At 41.1% G+C, this 24,742-nt stretch overlaps 1 protein-coding gene across 1 annotated transcript in view; it reads right to left on the bottom strand.

The window, feature by feature from the left end:
- ANKFY1 (ankyrin repeat and FYVE domain containing 1) overlaps window positions 1-24,010 on the bottom strand; it is a 50,513-nt gene extending 26,503 nt beyond the window's left edge. Inside the window, exons 1-6 of the mRNA XM_054008337.1 lie at window positions 23,979-24,010; window positions 11,783-11,975; window positions 9,227-9,345; window positions 4,862-4,997; window positions 2,653-2,776; window positions 554-703 (exon numbers count right to left, since the gene is read on the bottom strand). Coding sequence (XP_053864312.1) covers window positions 554-703; window positions 2,653-2,776; window positions 4,862-4,997; window positions 9,227-9,345; window positions 11,783-11,975; window positions 23,979-23,988 — 732 coding nt within the window. The 5' untranslated portion in view covers window positions 23,989-24,010. The remainder of the gene's footprint in view (window positions 1-553; window positions 704-2,652; window positions 2,777-4,861; window positions 4,998-9,226; window positions 9,346-11,782; window positions 11,976-23,978) is intronic.
- Window positions 24,011-24,742: the final 732 nt, after the last annotated feature.

The raw sequence follows: 24,742 nt of genomic DNA, 5'->3' as shown, positions 1-24,742 counted from the left end.
AGCAGTATGTTATTTCTTCAGATGTAGTTGTTTCAAAGAAAGTGGCAAATATACAATAGAAAGGAACTGAGCATTTAACCATATTAACTAAAAAAAGGTGACATTAGCACCATATTCCTAATGGCAAGAAAAATACAGTTTATATTACTGTGTAAAGGATATTAAAGGTACTGGATTTATACTGGTTTTATCCATGGATGTAATTTCAACAACTGTAGCTTGAATCATCATACCAGACAAGCCATACTCCATCCTCATTCCTATTAATACATGGTATTTTTATACAGCACTTTGCAAACATTAACTAGTGAATTCAGTACCTTTTGAGATAGGTAGCTAAACATTATGTGCTTTCTAAACAAAGTCTCAATATATGTTTTCTCTTTAACTTCTAGGATTTCCTTCACAGTATGTCACTCTTCAGCCCTACATTTGTCAGCCTGAATAAGTCAAATTGACTGTTAAAGTGCCCAAGCACATACCTAGCATCAAAGTAAAGAAAAATGTGTCTAGTTCACTCCATTTCAGACAGATACAGTAAAGCTCATCATACCTGTGAATCCATTTCAATAAGATACAGGAAAACAACATCTTCTCTCTCCACTTTAATAGCTTTATGTAAAGGATATTCAGTCTTGGATTTGAACATTTTATACAACAGCTGAGCACTCATACTGCTGAAGTCTTCTTTCCGCAAGTCATCCTGTGAGTAACAAGAAGAAATCAAAGTGAAATTGGCTTGTTTCCATATTGATACTTGTACTTTTTGTTCATATTAAATGGAGTTTTGGTTGTTTGCCCTTCAGCGAAGTAACGTTGCAGTATGGAACACTGAAGATAACGGATTCAAAGGCTCCATTTGGCTCTGCTTTGGAGAGCTGTGTGACATGTACAAAGAGCCCACAGGAACTGTCCTAGCAGATTTCTGCCACCCAGTGGTAATCCAACAAGTCTTTCAGTAAGTCTGGGAAGAGATAGTTGTGAATATTCTCATTTTACATCTACCTACTCTGAAATTTCAACTTTTAGTTCTAATGGAAGTTGCTTAAATTTCCATATTTACACGAGGCACCCCAAAAATGCATTTTTACATCCTCCTCCTGAGGAGAGATAAAGGGGACGTCATAAAAAAGGACAAAGATATTACAGATTGAACTGGTAAGAGTTCCACAGTTGTTACTTGAGACCTTCCTCCAAAAAGTTGGTCTGCTTAAAACAGTCTTTGCACACCTATCTAATATAGCACAGTTTGATACTTGACACTTCCCATCAACTCCCACAATGGTAGAAGCTAGGAGTGTTTTAAAGAAGATACAGAAAAGGAGCGATATTTATTTATTTAATATTTGGAGAAAGTGTATTCCCCGAAATCTAAATACTGGAATACCAGAAGGGTCTTTCTAGTAACTGGGACTATTCTAGACAGGTCCATTTGGCCAATGAAGAAGGATGGTTTTCACAGAGAGGTTTGGATCCTGTCCTCAGGATTTATGAGCAAGTCTATTTACTTGAAAGCAGAGGTGAACAGTTCACTTTTGGAAAGTAATAGTGAGCTGCCTGGTGTGTTCTAGGATGAATGAAGTGCCACCCTGAAGTTCAGATGACAGTAGGGTATCAAGAGTTCCTCTTTACTGTTTCTAGCCCATAAATGCTACCAACAGCTGCACTACGTGGTTAAATACAAAAGCCTTCAGCATCTAAGGTAGTGAAGATGAGCCTCTGCCAAAAATACAGTCACCATTGATGGTATTTTTGGACAGAAGATAAAATCCCAATAAATCTGATTTCCAGAAGTTACAGTAACCTTCAGTGTAAGTCTTATAAATCCCTAACATAGGAGCCTGCTGTTAGAGAAGAGACAGACTTCGTTATGAACAATCCTTTATCACTTGGTTAGACAAACTTTCATAATCTCCCCTTGGAGAGAAAAAAGTTTTTAATATCAAAAATGCAAGATTTCCTATTACTCCTGTGCTGGAAAAGGAATTGGAAGCTAAGTACGTAGCTTTTCATGGTTTAGCTACTACTTCTGATGGCAATTTTAAGAGGGGAAATTTGTTTGTGTAAAGGCAAGAATCCCAAATTGTCCAGTCCAGTGATGGACAAACTTCAGACTGTTCAAAAATTAGCTATACTGATAGCGGTCTGAACTAGTGGAACCCATTAAACTTGGCTGAAAACTGAAATGGCTTTCCAGCAAGATTCAGTAGCTAACTTCTTGCCATATTTGCATTTCTACTAAATCAGTTTCAGTGTTTTGGTACTTTGATCCTAGAAGGAAACAGACACAGGAAGATGAAAAATTCAAAGAATGGTTTGGGTTGCTTTCTACAAATGGGCAAGCTTTCAGGGGAGAGGTTGGGTTGAAAAACAAAGACACGAAGAAGGTCCCATCTCCTCTCTTCCCCTTCTCCCTCACAAGGTATGCCTGTTCCAGGAAGACACTGGATGTGATGGAACAGGAACTCTTCTGGGACAGAAAAGCAATTCTTAAAACAGTGTGGGTTTAGATCCATTAACACACAATATGATTCGGAAGTTTGAAAGTGCTATGTTTCAATACAATCCAACACTAAATCTAAAGTTTAAATCTTTTCAAAGTTTCAGCCTGCAGGCTACTCTTTCCCATGCCCCTTCTATTACAGTACTTACCCAGTGACTAGCTATTATTTCAGCACAGTAGTTCAATAAAGTGCTAGCATTTAGCTCCTCCGCAGTCTGATAGAAACGAATGCAGTTCCTGACGTTTACTAGTGACATGACTCCTTTTTCACACCTGCCAGAACGAAGAAATGGAGTTTGGATCAGTTTTTAGGAAAGAAAGGTCAGTTTCCCATTTCCAATGAAAGCTGGTCATTCAATTACAGAAACATCTGAATGCTAACAGTGGTGAAGCAAGTTTCAGAGTAACAGCCGTGTCATGTTCACTAGTACTATACAAGTGCTTATTATTTATACAACTGCCTCCTTAGAAAAGCTTCAACAGAAATGGCTTTATAAAACTGACCAACCTAAAGACTCCTGTAATAGTGTATTTCACACCACTCTGGAGGGAGCGGCACATTAAAAAGTTCCCTCCAACGTAAGGGAAGACACCCTAATCTTCCCACTGAAGTAGGCTGAAATACATTTGCTCCTGTAAGGACAATAGTTGCAACAGTCTCACATCACCAAGTTTTTGTGGGCTAAAACCCTCAAATAAATGTGTTAGTCTCTAAGGTGCCACAAGTACTCATTCTTTTTGCCGATACAGATTAACACTCTGAAACTTATCACCAAGTTTGACACTCAGTGGAGCTGGTCCAGCTTTCATGCTTAAGAATGAACGAACACTGTAAAAAGTACTCTAAAATGCAGATGTGTGGAAGACAGGAAAGTGAAGACTTTCATCCTTGGGGAGCAATCATTCCTGTCACACTCTTTGGGTGTATGAGAACATTCATTTTTGCTAAGCCTACAAACTTATAAAACAGCATGTTGTACAAGTCAAGGAGACTGAAAGTAGCTTTCATATGGTCAAGGGATCTAGTTATTTTGGACACACCACTAATGGTTATCAGCATACTTGTATAATTATACCATGGCCTCCCATCAATTACTGGAAGCTTAACTAGCAAAATGGAGAAGTACAGTAGAAGACACTGGAAAGTACCTGCATTTCTGCTAAAGGCTGTAGTAAGACACTGGATAATAATTGTAGAATACTGGATTTTTTAGTACTAGGAAAAAGAAATCTACAATAAAGGATTACAAGCCAAAATTAGACATTGTTAGGCATAATGAAGAAAAAAGTGCCAAAATGAGGTTAAGTGCTAGACTTAAGGCACCCCTCAGTAACTGGGCCAAAGGCAATGGAAGATCACTAGGTACAAACAGCAGTTTGTGAACTGACAAGATATATGACTTGGGAGTTAGATCAGGGAAGTTTGTTCCTGTGGATTGAGACTGATCTGTTTTCCAGGAAAGTGTTCACACTATGCTAAGAGCCCTACTTAATGCTGCCAACAACTGCTGGCAGGTAAAAAAAGAGGAAGAAATTGAGAGGCCATTTGAGCAATAACTGACAGAAGCCCAGAATAAGAGGATGCTTTATTTACTGACCTTTAGAGTCATTTCATCTCTCCCCTTTGGAAGAGTGGGTGAGGAACAACATTAATCCCTGTGATCATTTTGCCCTGCCTCCCTCTTACTCTCCATCCTCCCCAAGCACGTCATTTAGCAATATTAGTTTTAGTTTTAAAAATCTGAAGCGATTTATAAATTAAGAGGATAGCCAAAATTTGGCATTTAAAATAGCCAATATGTTCAAGATATATTGCTACTATAGATAAGGTTGCATTTTCATTTTATCCAGTCACTGAACAGTGAGGGAAAAAAGCTGAAGAGTGAAGCTTTTATTTCTAGTAATTCAAAAGTCATTTCTTGTCAATACTATAACAGATTTGCTTTGTTATAGAAAAAGATTTCAGGAAAGGAAACCAACTCAAAGGTACCACTCACTCGGGTTTTCTAGTCCTGTCACATCGGGGCATGGGTTTATGAGTAATTGGTGAGTTGGGGGATATACAGGATTAAAGAGTGAACTACACAAGGGAGTGGCTTGTGCAACAGTGCAAGGACAAAGCTTGATTTTTCTGCTTATTAGCAGCTGAAATTCTTGTTCTAGAATTAAAAATCAAATTAAAAAAGTTTAAATAGTATCTTCCATCTTCAATTCAAACCCATGAGTTAATATCTGCTAACAATAGGATGCAACCTAACAGCTACTTACATTAGCACAAATAGCAGATTTCCAAGAGCCCGGCTAATTAGAGCCCAGTCACAACATTCTAGAAGCTTGAATATAGTCACTGCAACTTGCCTTTCCCTGAGGAGTTGTAGTTGAAACCGATTAGCTAATTTCATCAGTTCTGTCAAGAATACATCATCTTCTCTCAGTTCTAGCTCATCTGTGTAGATCCAACGCAGCATTGCCATAGTCACCTCAGGATCAGCATCTGGTGAAAAAAGTGAAAAGGTGAAAAACCAAGCTACTTAAGTCTCAAATATTTGCAGTTCAATTGAAATAGCTGTAATTTTACCAACCAAATCAAGTGTTTCTAAAAGAATAGACATCTCTCTTAGACCTCCAACTAAGCAGGGAAAAGGCAGGTCAACAGTTACATGGGGGATGCTCCTTCCGGACCTTGCTGTCCATTACCCACTGTTAAGATGAACATACAGTGCCTGAAATTGACACTAAATATACCAAAACCCAGTTAGCTCCCACCCCCCAAAATATGTAGTTTGGAAGACTGGGCTTTATGGCCCAGCACAAAATAGTGTAATGTAATATATGGAGATATACCTATCTCAGAACTGGAAGGGACCCTGAAAGGTCATGGAGTCCAGCCCCCCGGCCTTCACTAGCAGGACCAAGTACAGATTTTGCCCCAGATCCTTAAGTGGCCCCCTTAAGGACTGAACTCACAACCCTCGGTTTAGCAGACCAATGCTCAAACCAGAGCTACCCCTCCCCCCCCGTACATACTGGATAAGTGGGGGACTTCACATTAACACCATAAGATCTTTGTGCAACTTACTGTTCTCCTAAGAATGACACCAAGTGTACTAAAACAAAGAAAACTGTAGTTGGAATGAAGGAGTCAATGGTTAAATCTGATTCAATTCTGGTTGAAATCATCAATATTTCTTATCTCTGCAGTTTGGTTCCAGTTCAAACACTAACCTAAAATGATGGTTCAGTAGCCAACTACTTTGAACCGGTTTGAACCAGTTCAGATGTTTCCTGTAGGTTAATGTCTCACACTTATGCTTGTACTGTAACTCCTAGCAAAAGAATGCAATGAAATATTTTTCCACTGTAGAAATTTTTAAACGCGTTATTTGCGCTCACTAGTACAACATCCTCCAGATCTCTGTCAGTCATATTTGACTGTTAAGGTGACAGAAGCTGGGACTAAGCGACAGGGAACGGATCACTGGATGATTGATGATGACCGAAGAAAACCCATGGTGCTGTAAGCAGTGTTCTTGCAAGTCAGAAGGTGGCACACTTCCTTCCTTAGTACTGATCCAACTCAATGTTATGTGACACTCTTGCTGGAAGTTACCATATTAAGACAGTGGTTGACCTCACTGCACATAAGAGCCAACATCTCTTCTCTAAAAGGGGATATTAGCCCTGACGTCCTAGTCAAATTCCAACATGGAAAATTACTTTCTGCCAATTTCACTTGTATAAGTTACTCTTCCTGCCCTATACTGTGCTATAGTGTTGCTGCATGCTATTAATAGCTGCTTATTACCACCCAAGGGTGGCTCCAGCTTTTCTTATATCTGGTTTGCAATGCTGTTTGGGATCCTTCCATAGGAAAGGTGATCGAGAAAGGCAAGATATTTTAAGTTAACTTCAAATGGTTAGATTAGCAGAAGACATTTGATTTACATTTCTTAAGTCTGCAGGACTCTTACAGTTCCTATACTCCAGTGAAACCCATTGTCACAAGAGGACAGAGGTATCAATTCTTCTAACTCTGCAAATTGCTACCTATTCTAAAGAGTTTAATGTGGAGCTGTCTAAACTAGGTTTAAACTTGCTCCTGATAACAAAACATTAATACAGGTGTACACAAGAGCTTGATGAGTAGCAACATGCATGCCCTCATAATTGGAGCAATAAAATAAAGATACTATTAGTAATATTCCATCAACAGAGTTGCTTTAAAAAAAAAAAAGACACTTAAAGTACTTCTCTGTTGAATAAGCAAATGTTTTAAAAATCAGGTTTGTTGGACATAAGCAGGGGAATCCCCGATACTTCGTTTCTATACACTGTTAGGATGTTTTAAATAGATGTATCCTGTAGACTCAAATAGTAGTTACAGGCCATGCATTAACTATTCTTCCAGATACCACCTGGTACACAGCACCCTGTGCCAGCACAGGAAGGTAAACATCTCAAGCAGAACAGGCCAAGCTACTTTAAAGTAGCTAAAGACACAAGGTGGATGAGGTAATATCTTTTCATGGACCAGCTTCTGAGCTTACACAGAGCTCTGTGTACGCTCTAAGCTTCTCTCTCATCCACAGAAACTAGTCCATGAAAAGGTATTACTTCACCTACCTTGTCTCTAACATCCTGGGACCAATAAAGCTATAACGCGGCAAGCAGCTAGAGAGCAAGTTTTATACAGCTCTTCTGTTTGGCCACTGTCATTTAGTGTCTCCTTTTCCAAAAGGAGGGAAACCTAAACAATATTTAGAAACAATGTTTTACAGATATTTTACCATATGGACTATGGAACTGTACTATTTAGTCAATTACAGGAGGTTTTTATGAAACAGCCAATATGCTCAGAAATGGAATGTGCATGTGAAACTAGTCTCAAATCTAACAGTTGGGTGCATGTCTGTCTGTGTCTCACTCTCAAAGACTAACAGATACACTAGGTGACCCAGCTTCAGGCGAAATAGTCCTAATGAGCATCATGACCATGTACAATTGACAAGACAATTTTAATAAAGATTACTTTGTCCAGAGGGAAATAGCTTCCTTTTACTACAGTCCCAACTTAAATGTTAACGATACCTGGATATTCAGTATTTGTATGGTACAAGTCTTGAAATGAGGATATAAAACGGCTATTCCGTCATCTCTCAGTGACTAAATTCAGGCTTTCCCAATCAAGTGTTAATGCAAGTTATCCTAACACCTCGCATCAGGAGCTTTGTAATGCTAGCACTAAGGTTATCACAACCAGAGGTACAGTAACTGGCATGAAGAGCAGTTTATGTAATGTCTTCTGACCTATTTCTTGGGCTGTTTGGATGGCAGGAAGGTGTGGGAACTTTTCTGAAGTGAAGCTTCTGCAAAGAAGATTTGCTATGGCTTGCTTCTTCCCAAAGTGTGGCTTGTTTCTAGGATTCATGATTAATCAAAGGCTTTGATAGCAGTGCCGGAAGTTTAGTCTTGCAGACTGACGGGCCATACTTTAAATTTTCCATCCCTTTCCATCTGCAAGCTGTTCTTGCTCAAAGGAGAAGATCTTTTCTTCCACTAAAGTCAGGTTGAGGCCAAGTCATCTTGTTAAGAGGTGCACAAACTTTTTTAACTAGCCAGCAGGGATCACCATGGCAACAGAACAGAGGAACGATGTACAATCCCTGAACCAAGATACTATCTTTACCAGGTAAGACTAGTTCAATAGATGTGGTATCATTCTAGCCACATCAACTCCTGCACTTTTTGAAATGGACACTGTCCAACCTTCCCTTAAGTTTCAGTTCTCTACAGAGTTTAATCAACATTTTCATCTAGTTAGTAAGCTAGAAGTTAAGAAAACTACTTACTCAGCCCAGCATTGAATATGGAGCACTTTTCATCATGAAAAAGCTACATTTAAGAAAGCTTGTGTCAGTTGGCAATTCCAAGACTCGCATTGATTGTACTAGTGTTGAAGAGTGCTTTCATGCAACACTGTCACTGAGCAGCATGAAGAGGCAGTCAAACAAGTTTCTAGTGTTATGAACAACTAAAAAAAACTTACTTGATCAATATTAGTTCAGATAGCAGAGCAAACAGAGGAGGAAGTTTTCAATGTCCACTTTCTCAGAGTGATAAGTAGTACCCACCACTGTACGAGCACATGAAATGAAAAGCCTGCTATATCCTGCTTTAAACTCAGAAATGTTATTGTGAATGGCAATTTGTGATTATTCCTTTTTACCAGAAGTAGAGAGTGCTTCTCAGAGAAAAAAAAAAAAATCACAAGCCATTTGGGTTCAGCAGTAGGTGCTGTTTTTGCAGCCTGGATAAGCTATTTGACCACAGGTCTCTAAAGAGGATGTGCCAGGGCACATTTTCTCAAAGATATCAAGCAGGCTAGATTCATAGAATACTTAAAGCAAGGAGTAATCTGGCTCTTTCACACAGCTTTGCTTATTACACTATGTTTAATTCCCTATTAAGGAAGCGAGTGAACCACACCACACTTAACTTCCATATCATTAAAATGGAGAGGGTGGATTATTGATTTAGACTAACATTAAATTTGCAAGCCTGTTACCATGTTACAGAAACAGTCCAAGCTCCATAATTAATGGAAAACTCTCTGTAGTCAGAGTAGTATTCTGAATGATGAGATGTAACCTTTTCCCAAAGGGCCCTTTCATTAGTTGTTCCAAAGACATTCAAAGCATCATACACCGACAAGCAGCAACTAACCTGACAGATCCAGTTCCTCAGTTGACACTAGGTTGGCTAGACTCCAAGTCTCACTGCGGGCTGCCAACACAAATTTGTGAGCTCTGATGTGCTTGTCCCCAACCTTTATCTTCAGATCACTGATAGAAAGAAAAGAAAAGCACACATATATACAAACATAACCCCCTGTGCTTAGGCACTTATAGACTCTGCATCTGTCACAAATATCTACCAGGTAAAAACATTTAAAGCAGCTAAATTTAGGCTGAATTGTTTACTATTCGGTAGAAGCCTCTTGCATTAATATATTAATGCAAAACGCTAGGTTCATTCTTTCAACTAGTTAAGTAAGATATTTTTAAGAGTAACCCAACTGTCATTGCCACAAGGAAAATACAAGCTAAGCCCTGTGATTAACATTAATTTAATATATATAGATATATATAGTACGCAGTTCATACAGGACAGACCAAAATGAAGAATTGACGAGATGGGGAGTGTAGAGACCCAAGATTCAGCCCAGAGAATACTATGTTGCAGTCAGCCACACAGGCTTTCAGGAAAGATTACTGAAAGGACTATAAACAAAGCACATTTGATAGAGCAGTCAACCTGTATGAAAGCAAAAACCCAGAAATACCCCATTTCCAGTACAGCCGCTGTCAGGGACCACTGATCCCATACGGATCATTTTTAGTCAGAGCATTCTTTTTATTCAGAAACAGTACACAGACTGATCATTTTCACCATCTAACATATAGCTAAGGTGTTATGTTCTTGAACATGGATTTTTCATCCATTTGTTCTCGCTAACAAAAGCAATACTTTAATTAACCTTCACCATCACTACTCCCCACTTCACCCCAAACCTAACAAAGCCTTCCTTGGGAACTTAAATGCTTATTTCCAAAAGAAATCATTTCTTTTTGGGTCTAACATTTGGACCACTACCCTATTCCTAAAAAAAAAAAAAAAGGGGGGGGGAAGGGAGGGGAGCAGCTATGAAACCCTCAACACTCAAAGCAGAGCAGATCTAGGTTATGATTCTTTTTTGTGTATCAATGCGTTCATACAAACTCTTTTGGCTATCACTTGATTAAATTTGTACATGGCAAGATACAAGTTAAAAAACATTTAAAATCAAATTTGCAAAGTAGTATTTATTATACTAGTTCCCCAAACAGATTGATTTTTTCCTGACACTTGTGTGCATTTTTGCAGAGGTGGTAGTGTTTTGTTTTTAAGACAATCAACTGCTTACTTGATAAAGTCAAAATTACCTGGCTCAAAGTTTTCAGTGCACAGTGTTAGACTATTAAGAGCTGGCCTTAACACATACTCCATAATCCATTTTCCATACTGCACTTTACATTTGCCAGTAGATTTAATGCAATCTTTTCTTAGAAGTGGCACATACCACTGTCCTAGATTTTATTACCTGGATGGCCAGAACACAGTCAGCTTAGAATCAGATTTCCTGCACACTAGAAAAAGATGAAATATAGAACCTTTTCTGGTCCTCTCCTTTTAGGAAGTGACAGACTTCTCCTCAGATTAATAGAAGATAATGCTTTTTTTTTTTTTTTTTTTTAATGTATTAGCATATTTCCCTCAAACCTAGGGTCTTCCACTTTAAGACCTGGTTACTCCTATTCAGAAGGACTTGAGCTCTTGCACAGGTCCTTAAAAACTTTAAGATCTGTATAATCACTGCATTATCCTAAATAAGTAGCAGAGAAACGTTCCCATTGCCTTATTTTAGCCATGGAATAAATATTCCCTGGAAGTCAATTTCCACATGAAATATGACAAATGCAAAAATGAACAAGAGGTGTTCCAAGAAAAAAAAAAAAAAAAAAAAAAAAAAAAAAGCCTGAAAGAGGGAACAAGGCATACAGTTTTATTCTCCAAGCTGTGTTCCATTTCCAATAACTTCAGAAATAGTACCAAAGTCTAGCTCTACACTATGTTGCCAATACAAATAGTGAACAAGGAATGCTCTTTCAGGATCATCCAAGTGTCAGATAAAGGACTGTCTACAAAGTGCCAGCAAAGCGCACTAGAGGGATGTGATTTGTAAAGCGCTCCAATTGCCCCATGCAAATCCTGCTGGCCCCCTCAAAAAAGGTTCACATTAATAGTCAGATTAGGTACCATTTAGAGACGGCCAGAGGACACCAGCAAGGTCGGTGGGGGTGGGGAGTTAGAGCACACCACATTAGGGCGCTTTACAAATCACTCCTTTTGCATTGCTACACCACGTAGAAAAGCCTCAAGAGATGGTTGGTTTTAAGAACCCTATTTTGTAAAAATAAGCAGGTGTTATCTGAACAAAATAATACACCAGCATCAAACTTCACACAGTAAGTTTCCCGTTAAGTTATCCTGAGGCATACCATGTTTGAAGAGAACTGATTGATTAGATTCATCAGACAGGCTGATACTATACTTGATTTTAACCAAATACACAATGAAGGACAGTCCCTCCCCCTTAGAGCTCAGAATCGGAAATAGCTGGCGAGGAAGAGAGTTCTAGTTTCCTCAATATTGCTTCTATTCCCAAGATGCACTTCTTACCTATATTGCTCCTGCTCGTAAAGCTCAGCTACAATGGTGAGAAGTCGGCTGATGAACGAGTCACTGGCATTCTCTTTGTTAGACTGGGCAGCCAACAGAGTACATCTCCTCTCTGTATCAGCTAGCTTCTTCTGCAGCTTTACATACTCCTGGCGGAGAAGCATTAAGTGCTTCTCTAACTTGGCCACCTCCTCTGCAAAACAGACAAATATGCAATTCAGTTGAAAGGCTGAACAAGCCTTGATATGCTTCTTGGCAATTCTGTGGATATCCCCTCCCCTAATTTACTACTTATATTTCAGCAAATCTAGACCCCTTAATTTGCTCACTAGCATTATCTATTTGACCAGCCACACAAAAATGAAAGTTTACCGGTCACACCCTGTCCCTTAGAGTGAACACATACAGTGTTATACCAGTTTAACGGGAACACTTTTCAAACTGATAAGTAATTTAAACACTAATTCGACAAATCCTCAAAGATTAACACGCTTCAAAAAAAATCCATGTCTTTTACAGACAAAGCAAAAGCAGACCTTTGGAATTTTTGAAAATTTGATGCTCTGTGGAGCACTGGGATTAGTACAAGCTCAGTTCGGTCACTTCTCCCGTACTTTGGATTGGTGGTTCAAACCTTCCCCTTGTCTCCCACCCCTAAAGCCAAAGATCTAGATGTTTCTACTGCACTCACCATGATAGCTGACTAAAAGGCTAAACAGTACCTCTCTCCAGGATCCCACAATCATGTTCAGGGAGTATTGCACAAAATCATAAGTCACTAAAGGATACATATATCCCACTTTAAAACTTCTCCAGTGTTACCATCAGCTAATGACCTAGAAACAGAAGGCCAAAATTTTGATCCCTGCCTGGCCTGGCAACTATTATATTAGAGAAGTCCCATCTCCCAGCCAGTGCAAAACATTGTTAGATTGTGAAAGAGCTTATATCCAGAAAGTTTCTAGCTAAGGCCATTTTTGTTTTAATGGGATTTTAAGACAGTGTATGCTATTTCTGGAATTAAGAAGACCACTATGCATCTTCCATATCTGGACAAAGCACTAGCAAAGACATTATATACCAAATATATAAAAAAACTAATGACACAATCCATCGCATACTGGCAGGGGAAGATTAGATGACTCAGGTTTTCTCCAATTATAGTTTAAGATGCTGCAAAAGCATTTCATTCAGAGTAGTTTGCATGGACAAATATGTAGATATTGACATTTTTGCACAAATATGTAAATAGCTTTTAACAAGAGTACCATGGCTTGAATGGTCCCCATGATCCTTGTGCTAAAGATAACATTACTTTTTATGAATGAAAAGACAGGTGGGTCACTTGTTAATGAACCTGGGCCAACTTTAGGAAGTTTCCTTCGAACACACTAGCTTGTATCTTGGAGGTGGAAAGTAAGGTCACCACTGAAATAACTTGAATATTCTGCTTTCCTGCATCATAGATGCTCTTCTCTTTTCAACCTTACCTCCACCTTGTGAGCCAAAGACTCACATTACTTTCTCTCACTTGCCATGTGAAAGTTTATCTAAAGGCAGACTTAATTTTTTTCTTCAAGTCTAAAGAGCCCTACCGTGCATTTAAGAGAGACAATAGAGCACCTTCCATGAAATAGTCTCAAGTGACTTAAACCTAGAAGAGATGCAAGACAATGTTCTGTACAGTTGGGTAAATAGAGATAAGTGACTTGCCCAAAGTCACATAGCAAGCATGAATTTGGTAACTCTGGAAACAGAACCCAGCTCCAATTACTAGACCAGGGGTTCTCAAACTGGGGATTGGGACTCTTCAGGGGGGTCATGAGGTCATTACATGGGGGGGTTGTGAGCTGTTAACTTCCACCCCAAACCCTGCTTGCCTCCAGCATTTATAATGGTGTTAAATATATTTAAAAGTCTGTTTAATTTGGGGGGGGGGGGGGAAGGGGAGGGAAGCACTCAGGGGCTTGTGATGTGAAAGGGGTCGCCAGTAAAAAAGTTTGAGACCCACTGCACTAGACAAATTTTATATCAGTATTCTTGGGGAAATTTCCAGAATGCCATTTTCTCTTCTAATATGCCGATATCTTGCATGGAAAGCAGAAGCCTCCTAATAGAATGCATGGAAAGAACTCAAGAGCTACCCTGCCCCTTATACTAAAGAGGATAATACAAGACTGTTTGCTCTACTTGGATTTGATTTTAACATGACGAGGTGCAGCTGTTTACAGTGACTGCTTTGTTCTAGAAAGCGCATCATGAGCTATTCCAAGAAAAAAAAAAAGTCTTCAATTTCCATTGCCCTGTCACTCTGGGGTAAGACAGTGCCTATCAGCCTATCCGAAAGTTTTACAGCTCTATTTGCCTTAGCAAGGATGTACGCTTAGTTTTGAAAGTTGATTTTGTGCAATGCCAATGCACAACTAAGCCATCACCCACAGAGAAATGCACAACTCTTTTTTTTTTTTAAAGCATCAATATATAGAACCATCTATCTAGCAGACCAAAGATTCCTACCAAACATACATTTGGTATTATTTTTGTTACTGTAGGACTTAAGTGCCTTAATCATGGACCAGGACCCCACTGTGCTAGGGGCTGTACACACAACACGATCCCTGGTATCAAGGCTGTCTTGTAAAGGTCAGCATGAATCATAGCATGAATCATAGCATCCTAGGCTAAACAAAGTTTTTCATCACTCCACTGTATCCTATCTGAAGTCTCCATGCCATTGACCAGCTAAAGGCTACAGCATCTGTACATGATATGAAATAGTTTTCAGGATCAATTTGGGCAGCTCTCATTTTAGTTAAGAATCTGTATTGACTTTTGATGTAAGGATCAAGTATTTTGATCCTTCTACTATAATCCAGACCAATAAGACAAGAACTTTCCAAATAAGGTACATGCATAACACTCCATCTTTCGATGATATACAGTATATTTTCCATTGCATAAATGCCAAAGAAACTGTTATCAATGGATTTAGGTAGTACTTCTACAAGCTTTAATATTCTTTAGAAGAGGGTGAGTCACACTCAGTGGTGCCAAATGTTTTCAGCTTAGAAGACAACAAGAATTCACTTTTACTCTGCCCCTTATAACCAAGGATCCATTGATCAGTACAAGGGGACAATTAGCATCAAGAGGAAGTGAGTTTTGGAAATACTGTTTCATCAATACCTGAGTTACCACTAGAAGCAGTGATCAACAGAACTGAATTCTATTATGTAGTATTTACACCTAGACAAATGGGAACTCAGCTGAGTACTTGAGATTCCTGCAAGGCAGGGCCCTTAGGACAAGTCATCCCCCACTCTAGTTTGACTGCAGATAGAATGCAACATTTAGAGATCATGCCAACATTCAGTCTTGGCCAAGGGACATTTTAACGAATGCTGCTTTAAGAGTTCTTTAAACAGGACATAACCTTTCATCCAATAAGGCAATTGTTTACATCAATGCTTTGCCATGAAGAGTAACATTAAAATTCAAACTACAGCGCAGGCTCATTGGGGGCACTGCCAAGTTTAGCTATGCCATTAGAACTAGGAAAAGCCGAGAAAGATAAAAACCTTAGTCTGCACTATCACTGGTTTTACCAAGTACAGTACACGTTTAAGCGTCTGCTACGTAACAAGCCGTATCTTTCTTTAAGGAGGATCATAAATTGTTTTAGTCTTTAACAAGGAAAGCCCATTTCACAACACAGGCAGCAGTTACCTGTGTTGCTGTACTTAGCTAGGTTAGCGGTTTTACTTCATTAGTTACCTTCTGTGGATCTTCCTTTGTTTTGTTGAAGTAGATTGAACTGGAATGCATTAAGGTCTTTCAGAAGGCTGCAACCTATACTTACATCCTCAAGGATGCATCATTAAGAACAAGCTTCCAGCCTTTTTTGGACCATCTCTGTACGTAATTCATAAGTAAGCAGTTTATGTTTTACCAGAAACATACTCTGTCTGTTACTAGATGGAAATAGTAGAATTATCAATAATTCACAAAAGGCAGAAGTGTTCAATAGTATTTCTGTTCTGTATTTCGGGGGAGGGGGAAAAACGGATAACACTTTAGCATCCTCCTGAGATACTAGTGGAATCGAAACAGCAGCTACTGAAGTCAGACATTTTTAAATCAGCAGGTCCAGATAGTTAGATCTTAAAACTGGTGGACAAGTTGAGGAGCTCATGAACAGTTAATGTTGATTTTCAATAAGTCTTGGAACACTGGGGAGTTCCAGAAGACTAAAATAAAGCTGATGTGACAATTTAAAAAGGATTACTAACTTCATATCTTTTTTTGATATTAGAAGTTTGGCTGATAATGGTAATAGTGTTACTGTAATACAGACTTCTGTAAGGCATTTGACTTGGTACTGCATGATACTGGTTAAAAACTAAAAAGATAAAATTAACATGGCACATTACATAGATTAAAAGTTGGCGAATGGATAGATCTCAAAATGTAATTATAAATGGGGAATCAAACAGGTGTTTCTAGAGGGGGGTCCTGCAATCATCAGTTCTTGGTCCTACACTATTTAAAGCTTTTATTAATGATCTGGAGAAAAAAAGAATTGCTGATAAAGTTGCAGAGGACAAAAATGAGGAGTAGTAAATAGCAAAGATAACAGATCTCTGATCCAGAGCAATCTGAATCACTTGGTAATCTGGGCACAAACCAACAATATGCATTTTGAATATGGCTAACCATGTAGTGTATACATCTAGGGACAAAGAACGTAGGCCATACTTCTAGGATAAGGGACTTTAATCCTGGAAAGCAGCAACTCTGAAAAAGATCTTGGGGGCATGGCGGATAGTCAGCTGAACATGAACTTCTGGTGTGACACCGCAGCCAAAAGGGCTAATGGAATCCTTGGACAGTAAACAAGGGACTCTTGTAGCAGTAGAGGTTATTTTCCCTCTGTATTTGGCATGGCAACCGCTGCTGGAATACCATGTCCACACTCAAGAAGGGTGTTGATAAGAGATAAGGAGGTTGGTTTACAGGGGAGCCATGAGAACGATTCACGGATTAGAAAACATGCCCTAGAGTGATAAGCTAAATGGACTGGGCTCCTGGAGCCTAATAAAGAGAAGGTTAAGGGGTGACTATTAGTCTATAAATAGCTACTCATTTAATAACAGCCTTCAGTCTAGCAGAGAAAGATAACACGATCCAATGGCTGGAAGTTGAAGTTTGACAAATTCAGATTGGAAAATAAAGGCATACTTTTTTACACTGTAATTAGCCATTGGAACAACATAGTGTACTAACGGTCATGGTGGAGTCTCCATCACTGACTATTTTTAAATCAAGATTGAATGGTTTTCTAAAAGATCTGCACTAGGAATTATTTTGGGTAATTTCTATGGCCTACGTTATATAGGAGATCAGACCAGATGATCACAGGGGTCCCTTCCGGCTTTGGAATTTATTGACACTGACACATCCACAGGCAACAAGAGACATTGATTACTTAAAGTGCAAGACAGCAGAATTCAGAATTAGGTAGGAAGCAATGTATATCAATCATTTTAGGTCAGTTAAGAAAAATAAGAATTGACATTGTGATATCTGCAGTAGTCACATTCGGAGCAAGAAAAGATTAAACCTGAAATATTGAAAGTCAAGAGTAAAACAAGAGTTATCCAAATATTTGACACCTCATAGCACATATTCTATTTATAACCCCCTCTCACCATGAGGTAAGTTTCAAAAACAGCACACACAGTTAACAGCCCTTTTATTTTTCAAGCATGGCCCAAACTTTTATAAAGGGCAAAGACTGACAGAAGCCAGGAACCTCTTTACATCCTGTTGGACAGATTTCTCTGGCCTTGGGAAAGTAATTTATTCTATTTACCTCAAATTCATCACCTGTAAATTGAAACACTTATTGACAAGCATGTCTCAAACTGACTAATAGATGTTTGCAGAACCATTTTGAGGAAGAGTGCTTAAGCATTAAGTTGCTACTATTACCTACAAACACAGCCTCATGTCAAAACCAAACCACCTCCAACTAGTATGGTATGTTTACAACAGGTGAAGACTTCTAAATACAATAATCAAAATTTCATCCTTATTCTCTCCTACCTGAATCTCTTATAATCAACCTCAAAGATGTATTGGATACTTATCCAAGCTCAATCTAAGAAGAGATGGCCATAACAAGAACTACTACTGGCAGCTTTTGAAAGAAGTCTATCCGAGACTGCTAGCCCAAGTTAGAGACTTAAGGACGGAGATTGCCCTTTATTAGGTTTAAGGGCCACATGTTTGTTAAAAACCTGCCCCCTTGCCAAGAAAGATACTATTTACTACAGTGTTGGCCTTGAACCATACCTGAGGGTCTTCATCTTTTATATTGATTTCTGGTTGGTGGTCATAAGTGTCATTGCACTCCACCTCCCTCTAGCTGCTGCTATCCTTTTGTATCTTCTATTCTCCCCCCCCCCCCCCCGCCCCGCCCCCTCCACACACAAAAGCCCTCTGCAGTCAGGAGACTAGGAGGGATGGGGGAAGAGAAATCCCAGGATTTCCCTGACCATCACCAGGAGAGGAGAAAGCACAACATTTGCTACTTCCTCTATCTCCTCCTCCCCAACACACACTCCCAATCCGCCTCCCCTTTGAATAATTTAATTGGTATTTTCATGTAGCTCAGAGCATTACCCAATCTGTAGCAGCATGAAATTAGTAGGCTTGCTCCTGTCACTATTGTCCACAAGATTCTGAATAAAACCTGAAACTGACCAGAGTCTTCCTAGTCTCCCTCTGCTTGGCAGACCACTCTACCTGTGGCTTACACTGGTTAGTTATTTTCACACCCTAAAAGAGGGTTTGTTTTTAAAACTGAAACCTTACAGTCTCATAAAACAGTTTATATTTCCTCACTCACCAGGGACAAAGAATTAGTCAAGCCTTGAAAGACCACTATTTCCCATTGTTTGCTACAAATTCAGCAGAAGATCTGCACAGCAAAAGCTAGGCATTCACTTCTTATCAGGCATTCATGGGTGTGTGCACTCTACACGTTTGTAAACGTCAGCTACCGCACATCTGCAGGCATATACAGTATTAACCTTGTGAGTTGTATGGAGTCACACACAGCTATTTTTAATATGAAGATGTAGTCCTGAATATCCAGCCACTAGTAATAACGGCAATCTAGAAACGAATATAAACTTCACAAAAGTGTGTCAGAAAAATACTACTTTGGTCCATGGTGAGATTACCAATTTTCAGCATAGTTCTTTCACTAGTAATTTCTCAGAGAGCACATAGTAGCATTCAAAGTTGTACAGTGTCAACTCTGTACATTAATCTCATTACAGCTACACATTAGCATGAAGATTCTCCTGCATATGATTTCCAGGATAATTGTGGAACACACTTTTATACAATTTATGTTTAGTACCCATTCTGCAGAAGCAGGACAGTCAAAGTCACAATAAGAAAGCAAGAGGAGTACTATTGAGTTGCATATATACATGTAAGGACCTATAGAAAACATTAACTAGGGTTATATGAACATTTTAATACTAATGTTGATACTGTGTGCATTTCTAGCCCTTTCATTGAGATGTAACAAAGGATATTATGATTCTCAGACTACTCCGAGTCTGGTGTTTGGATAATGAAAATTTAAGCAAGTTTCACTTTCAGATTCTGAATGGTTCAATGTTCAGACTGTAGACATGGCAGGGAAAACTTGTTTAGAAAGCTTCCACCTGGAACGTATGAAGTCAGGAAAATTTCTATTACTCTTTGGTTTTGAGAAAAAAAACAGTGTAAAAAACTTGATGTTTCAGCCAGCTCTGAGTTGATCATGTCCTTCTAAGTATGCCAGATACAGAGCACACTAGTATTTAAGCATGAAGCCAGAAATTAAAGGAAAATTTTCAGTACAAGAACTTCAAATTACACTATCAAAACTGAAGTTTAAGGAATGAATAGCTGTTACTACTACAGTAAGAACGGCTTAGAGCAACAGAGCTGAACTGAGGGGGAAGGACCTAGTTGGTATCAGCCATATGAGTAATTCCTTGTGAGAAGCAAGTGGGACCAAGAAATTCACTCCTGAGCATGGCTGTTAGGGGAAGAGAAAGAGTTTGGGCTTGTCTAGCAGAAATGACTGCCTTTGAGCTAGCTGACTGTAGCTGACAAGCAAGCAATTTAATTTTCCAGAAAAGTCACAGTAGCCTTACAAAACTAAGCTATAATTTGATTTCAGAAAGAAGATTGTATCTTGGTTGAATAAAAATATTTTCGAAGTATGGAACACAAGCCACCCTGTTTTTGTATCCCAATCCTTGAATCAGCAGAAGCCATTATTAAAGACCATGGAGACAAGCAAGCACAGAGCACATGGCACTATAACACAAGAAACTGACTCATTTTCCAAAATTCATGGTAACCTAAATATCAATACCTTTCATGACAGATAAAGCTGTTTAAGTCACAGGAAGTACAAGAAGTCTTGGCCTGGTCCACACTAACCCCCCCACTTCGAACTAAGGTACGCAAATTCAGCTACGTTAGTAACATAGCTGAATTCGAAGTACCTTAGTTCAAACTTACCGCAGGTCCAGACGCAGCAGGCAGGCTCCCCCGTCGATGCCGTGTACTCCTCTCGTTGAGCTGGAGTACCGGCATCGACGGTGAGCACTTCCAGGATCAATCTGGGATTGATTTATCGCATCTAGACAAGACGCTATAAATTGATCCCAGAAGATTGATTGCTTACCGCCAGACCCGGAGGTAAGAGTAGACCTACCCTTGGATAAGGCCAGTTCTTTGTGAGAGCCAATCTTCACATGAGAACAGAGTAACCATTTACACGTAGAGAAGGACAGAAACAATGTGTCCCTTGCCCTTAAGTGTGATATCACTACATTGGATCTCCTTGTATTGTCTTATGGAGCAAAGCTTTGCCAGTGCTTCCATTTGCTAACCTGGATTTCAGAGACATTGGTAACTCTGCAGCTTGCAGGAGAAAAAGTGCCCTTAATCATAGATCAATTTACATCATTCATGGAGTGGAAGGCCTTACTAAGGCAGGTGTCTTAGAGTTGCATCTCAGATGCTTGCAGAAAGCTAGACTTATTCCTATGCTTTCTGATGGTGGCACTGATAAATCTGTAACTAAACAAGAATCTGTGTACATCTGAGTAGGATCAGGAAACTTACTATTGCTGATAGACCTGAAACTGAACTGAGTATCAGTTAGCTCTTCCCCCAAAGTTTAGCTCTCTAAGCAACACCCCTTCAGGGACCCTGACCTGTTCTCACTTGCAATGCCATCTGGGTTCCCTCCACCATCCTTTGCCCAGTACTCCTTCCTCCTATCCCCATCTCCTCTTTATCCAGGGTTTCCCACACCCTCACGTGGTAGTCCAACAGCAGCTATAGCATTGCACATCTTTGGGATTCATCTAGCTCCCTCTGGTGGTGCTGGGTCCTACCTATCAAAGGGGACAGCATATTTCTTTGACAGAGCAGCCACAGAAGCACACCAGAGTGAGACCCAACCTTGCCCCTCCCAGCGCGGGCCGGGAGCCTAAGTCTTGCCTACATTAGAGACATGGATTAGTGTCTCAATGTACTGGAATGCACCTTGAAATACTCTTTCACGTGGATGCAATCAACTGAAGTTACCAATAACCTGTAGGGACAAGTGTTGATCAGCATCTGCTCAGGTGACTATGTGCCAGCTGATGCCCCCTCAGTCAACAAGCCTCCTTAATTTGCCAGCTGAGTCTTCCAGTGCTAGAAACCCACTGACAACCAATCAAGTGGGAGGTGCTGCTCCAACAGAGCAGTACCCTAATGAGGCAAAGTGAGTCTCTTAATCTGGCCTTGTAAAGGGCCCACCACCACCAGCCTGCACCATGGTCCTTGCTTTACCTTATTATGAACTGACTGCAATCCAATTGCAAATCACTGGCTTTGTGCTTTTGACTCAAAGCTAAAGAGAATTCATTCATTCAGGAAAATTCTTTGAGGAGCGTGGCTCTCTCCTTACTAGTGGAAGCTAGTGAGTGCAGTCTCAGCCAGCAATGCACAGCTGGCTTACTGGTCCAAAAACTTGAAGAACAGAAGGGGCATTTCAGAGCCTACTAGGGACATGGTATCATAGCAGCACTCAGCTGACAAACTAAGGAACTGTATCTTTGACAACTACTTCACTTGACTCTACAAACAGCAGTCCTCCTGGTGAAACTGGGGAAGCCTAATAAAGATTGAGGGTTGGTAGGCTGGACACACTCAAATCAATTAAGTTCACTTGGTGTAATAACACTTGCTTCAAAAAAATACACTTGCCTAGCATTTAATTCAAACACTAAATTGGAAGTCTTAGCTGCCCATAGACATTCCCCAGGATTAACTGGAATACAGACACTTAATTTTAAAACACCAACATTTGTCTGAAAACTGTGCTTACTTTTCTAAAGCACAAACCTCAGTTTTGATAAGTTTATTTTGGTTAAGTTTTCAGTTTTATTCCCTGTTTACATTTAACAGGGCTTTGTATTGAGTCAGTTCCCTGTGTATAGAAATGCAGAATGAAAACATCAGCCAAATCCCTAAATACCAACATAAGATCAATAAAACCCTTACAAATATTTTAAATTATTTTTTAATAAAAAGTTTCAGGATGCACTATTTAAAGGTGCTCTCAAACTGGATTTTATTAAAGATAAAATTCCAAAACTACCACATTTGTGTCTTTAAATACTAAAATAATGAGATTTAATTTTTAACTAGGCTTGCAAAAAATTAACATTCATGAGTTGTTAGAAATTGCAAAGCCTAACACGGGCTAAATTTGAGGCTACTCTACTGCCTCTTACAAGACTTGATTTTCTTCCAATAAAAACAATATAACTGTGGAGTGTTGTGGCCCTAAAAGATCATATCAAACTTCTCTTTCCACAGAAGGCCTGATAAGTGAGAGCACCACTAAATTTTACTGAATTTGTTATAACTGTACACTTTAACAGGTTTCAGATTAACAGCCGTGTTAGTCCGTATCCACAAAAAGAACAGGAGTACTTACTTGTGGCACCTTAAAAACTAACAAGCGCACGAAAGCTTATGCTCAAATAAATCTGTTAGTCTCCAAGGTGCCACAAATACTTCTGTTCTTTGTACACTTTGATATAAATGATTCATCAGTTAGTTTGAAATTGGGTGCCTGTCACAGCAACATCTCACCTGTATGATGCCAGCAGCCACCACTTTAAATTATCTGAATCTTACATCTGCGGAAGGCTTCCCAACCAGAATCAACAGTGTTGATATCGCACACCCTGACCCAGGAAAGGAGAGATGAATGCTAATGCCAGTATCACCACCACTTCCTCCAGAGGAAGAGGAAAAGAAAACCAGGGAACTGACACTATCCTATACTCTCTCCTTCCTTGGAGAAGGGAAAGAAACAAGGCATGCAAGGATAGTTACCATCCAAGTTTCAGAGGAACTGACTACGGAGAGGCACACCTCAGTTGCCTGACACACCAAGCAAGTGGAAATAAGACAGAAGAAACCTAACCCCCATAACAGATCAATGTAACAGTGAGGCAGACACACAGCAGAGAGATTTCTAATCCTAATCCCTTCTCTCCCACCCCGCCTCACTTTAGAAATGAAGTGACTGTCCCCAAGGCACAGGAGGGATCAGTCTCTCCCGCACTACCAGGTTCAGGGACAGACCAGCACAGCCCGATCTGCCCGCTCAGGAAGGAGGAGCTGGGATGCAGAGCAAGGGCCGGCAAGGCACCAGCCAGACGTGTACCCCCCCCCCCCCAACACACACACACACACACACACACACACACACTTCAGAGGCAGAGCAGGGGAAGGAGCCCACCTCCCTCTCGACTGGCGAGATGCCCCCCCGGGACACGGGAGTGGGACACACCTGCTTGCGCCCCCCCGACACGGCTGGGAAAAGCAGCCCCCCCCCTGGGCTGAGGAGAGACTTCGCCCCTCCGGGCTGACAGGGGACAGGGACACCCCCGGGGCCCCACCGCGGAGGAGACGCCCCCTCCCCCTCAGGAGAAGCCGCCTCCTCCCCCCACCTAACGGCCGGGACCGAGCAGGGCACGGGCCAGCCGCGGGGCAAGCGGCGGCAACCCCAGCCCAACCCCTCACCCAGGGCTTCCGCCCCCCCCGCTCTTACCTTCCGCCATGTTGGGTCCGGCCGCCTGCACCTCTCGCGAGAGCCGCCACACAGGGCCCTTCGGCCGAGTACTCTCGCGAGAGTGAGACCCGACCTCGCCCCTCCCAGCGCGGGCCAGGAGCCTGGGCAGCGCCCTGGCTGCCCCTTTATACAGGCGGGCCCGGCCGGCGCTGCAGCGTCGCCGGGGGACACTCCTCATCCCCATCCCCCCTACAGGGATCCCCTCCTGGGGCACTATCCCCATCACCCCCGGGGGGACACTCCTCATCCCCCCTACAGGGATCCCCCAGGAGACACTCCCCATCCCCCTCCTGGGGGATTATCCCCATCACCCCCCAGGAGACACTCCCCATCCCCCTCCTGGGGGATTATCCCCATCACCCCCCAGGAGACACTCCCCATCCCCCTCCTGGGGGATTATCCCCATCACCCCCCGGGGGGACACTCCCCATCCCCGCTACAGGGATCCCCCAGGAGACACTCCCCATCCCCCTCCTGGGGGATTATCCCCATCACCCCCGGGGGGACACTCCTCATCCCCCCTACAGGGATCCCCCAGGAGACACTCCCCATCCCCCTCCTGGGGCACTATCCCCATCACCCCCCGGGGGGACACTCCCCATCCCCCCTACAGGGATCCCCCCCGGGGCACAATCCCTATCCCCCTCCTGGGGCACTATCCCCATCACCCCCCGGGGGGACACTCCCCATCCCCCCTACAGGGATCCCCCAGGAGACACTCCCCATCCCCCTCCTGGGGGATT

The sequence above is a fragment of the Malaclemys terrapin genome, chromosome 18 (genome assembly GCF_027887155.1).
Source record: "Malaclemys terrapin pileata isolate rMalTer1 chromosome 18, rMalTer1.hap1, whole genome shotgun sequence".
In the NCBI taxonomy this organism is placed as follows: domain Eukaryota; kingdom Metazoa; phylum Chordata; order Testudines; family Emydidae; genus Malaclemys; species Malaclemys terrapin.
Note: the sequence above shows the minus strand (reverse complement) of the source record. Positions and strands in the feature narration are given on the sequence as shown.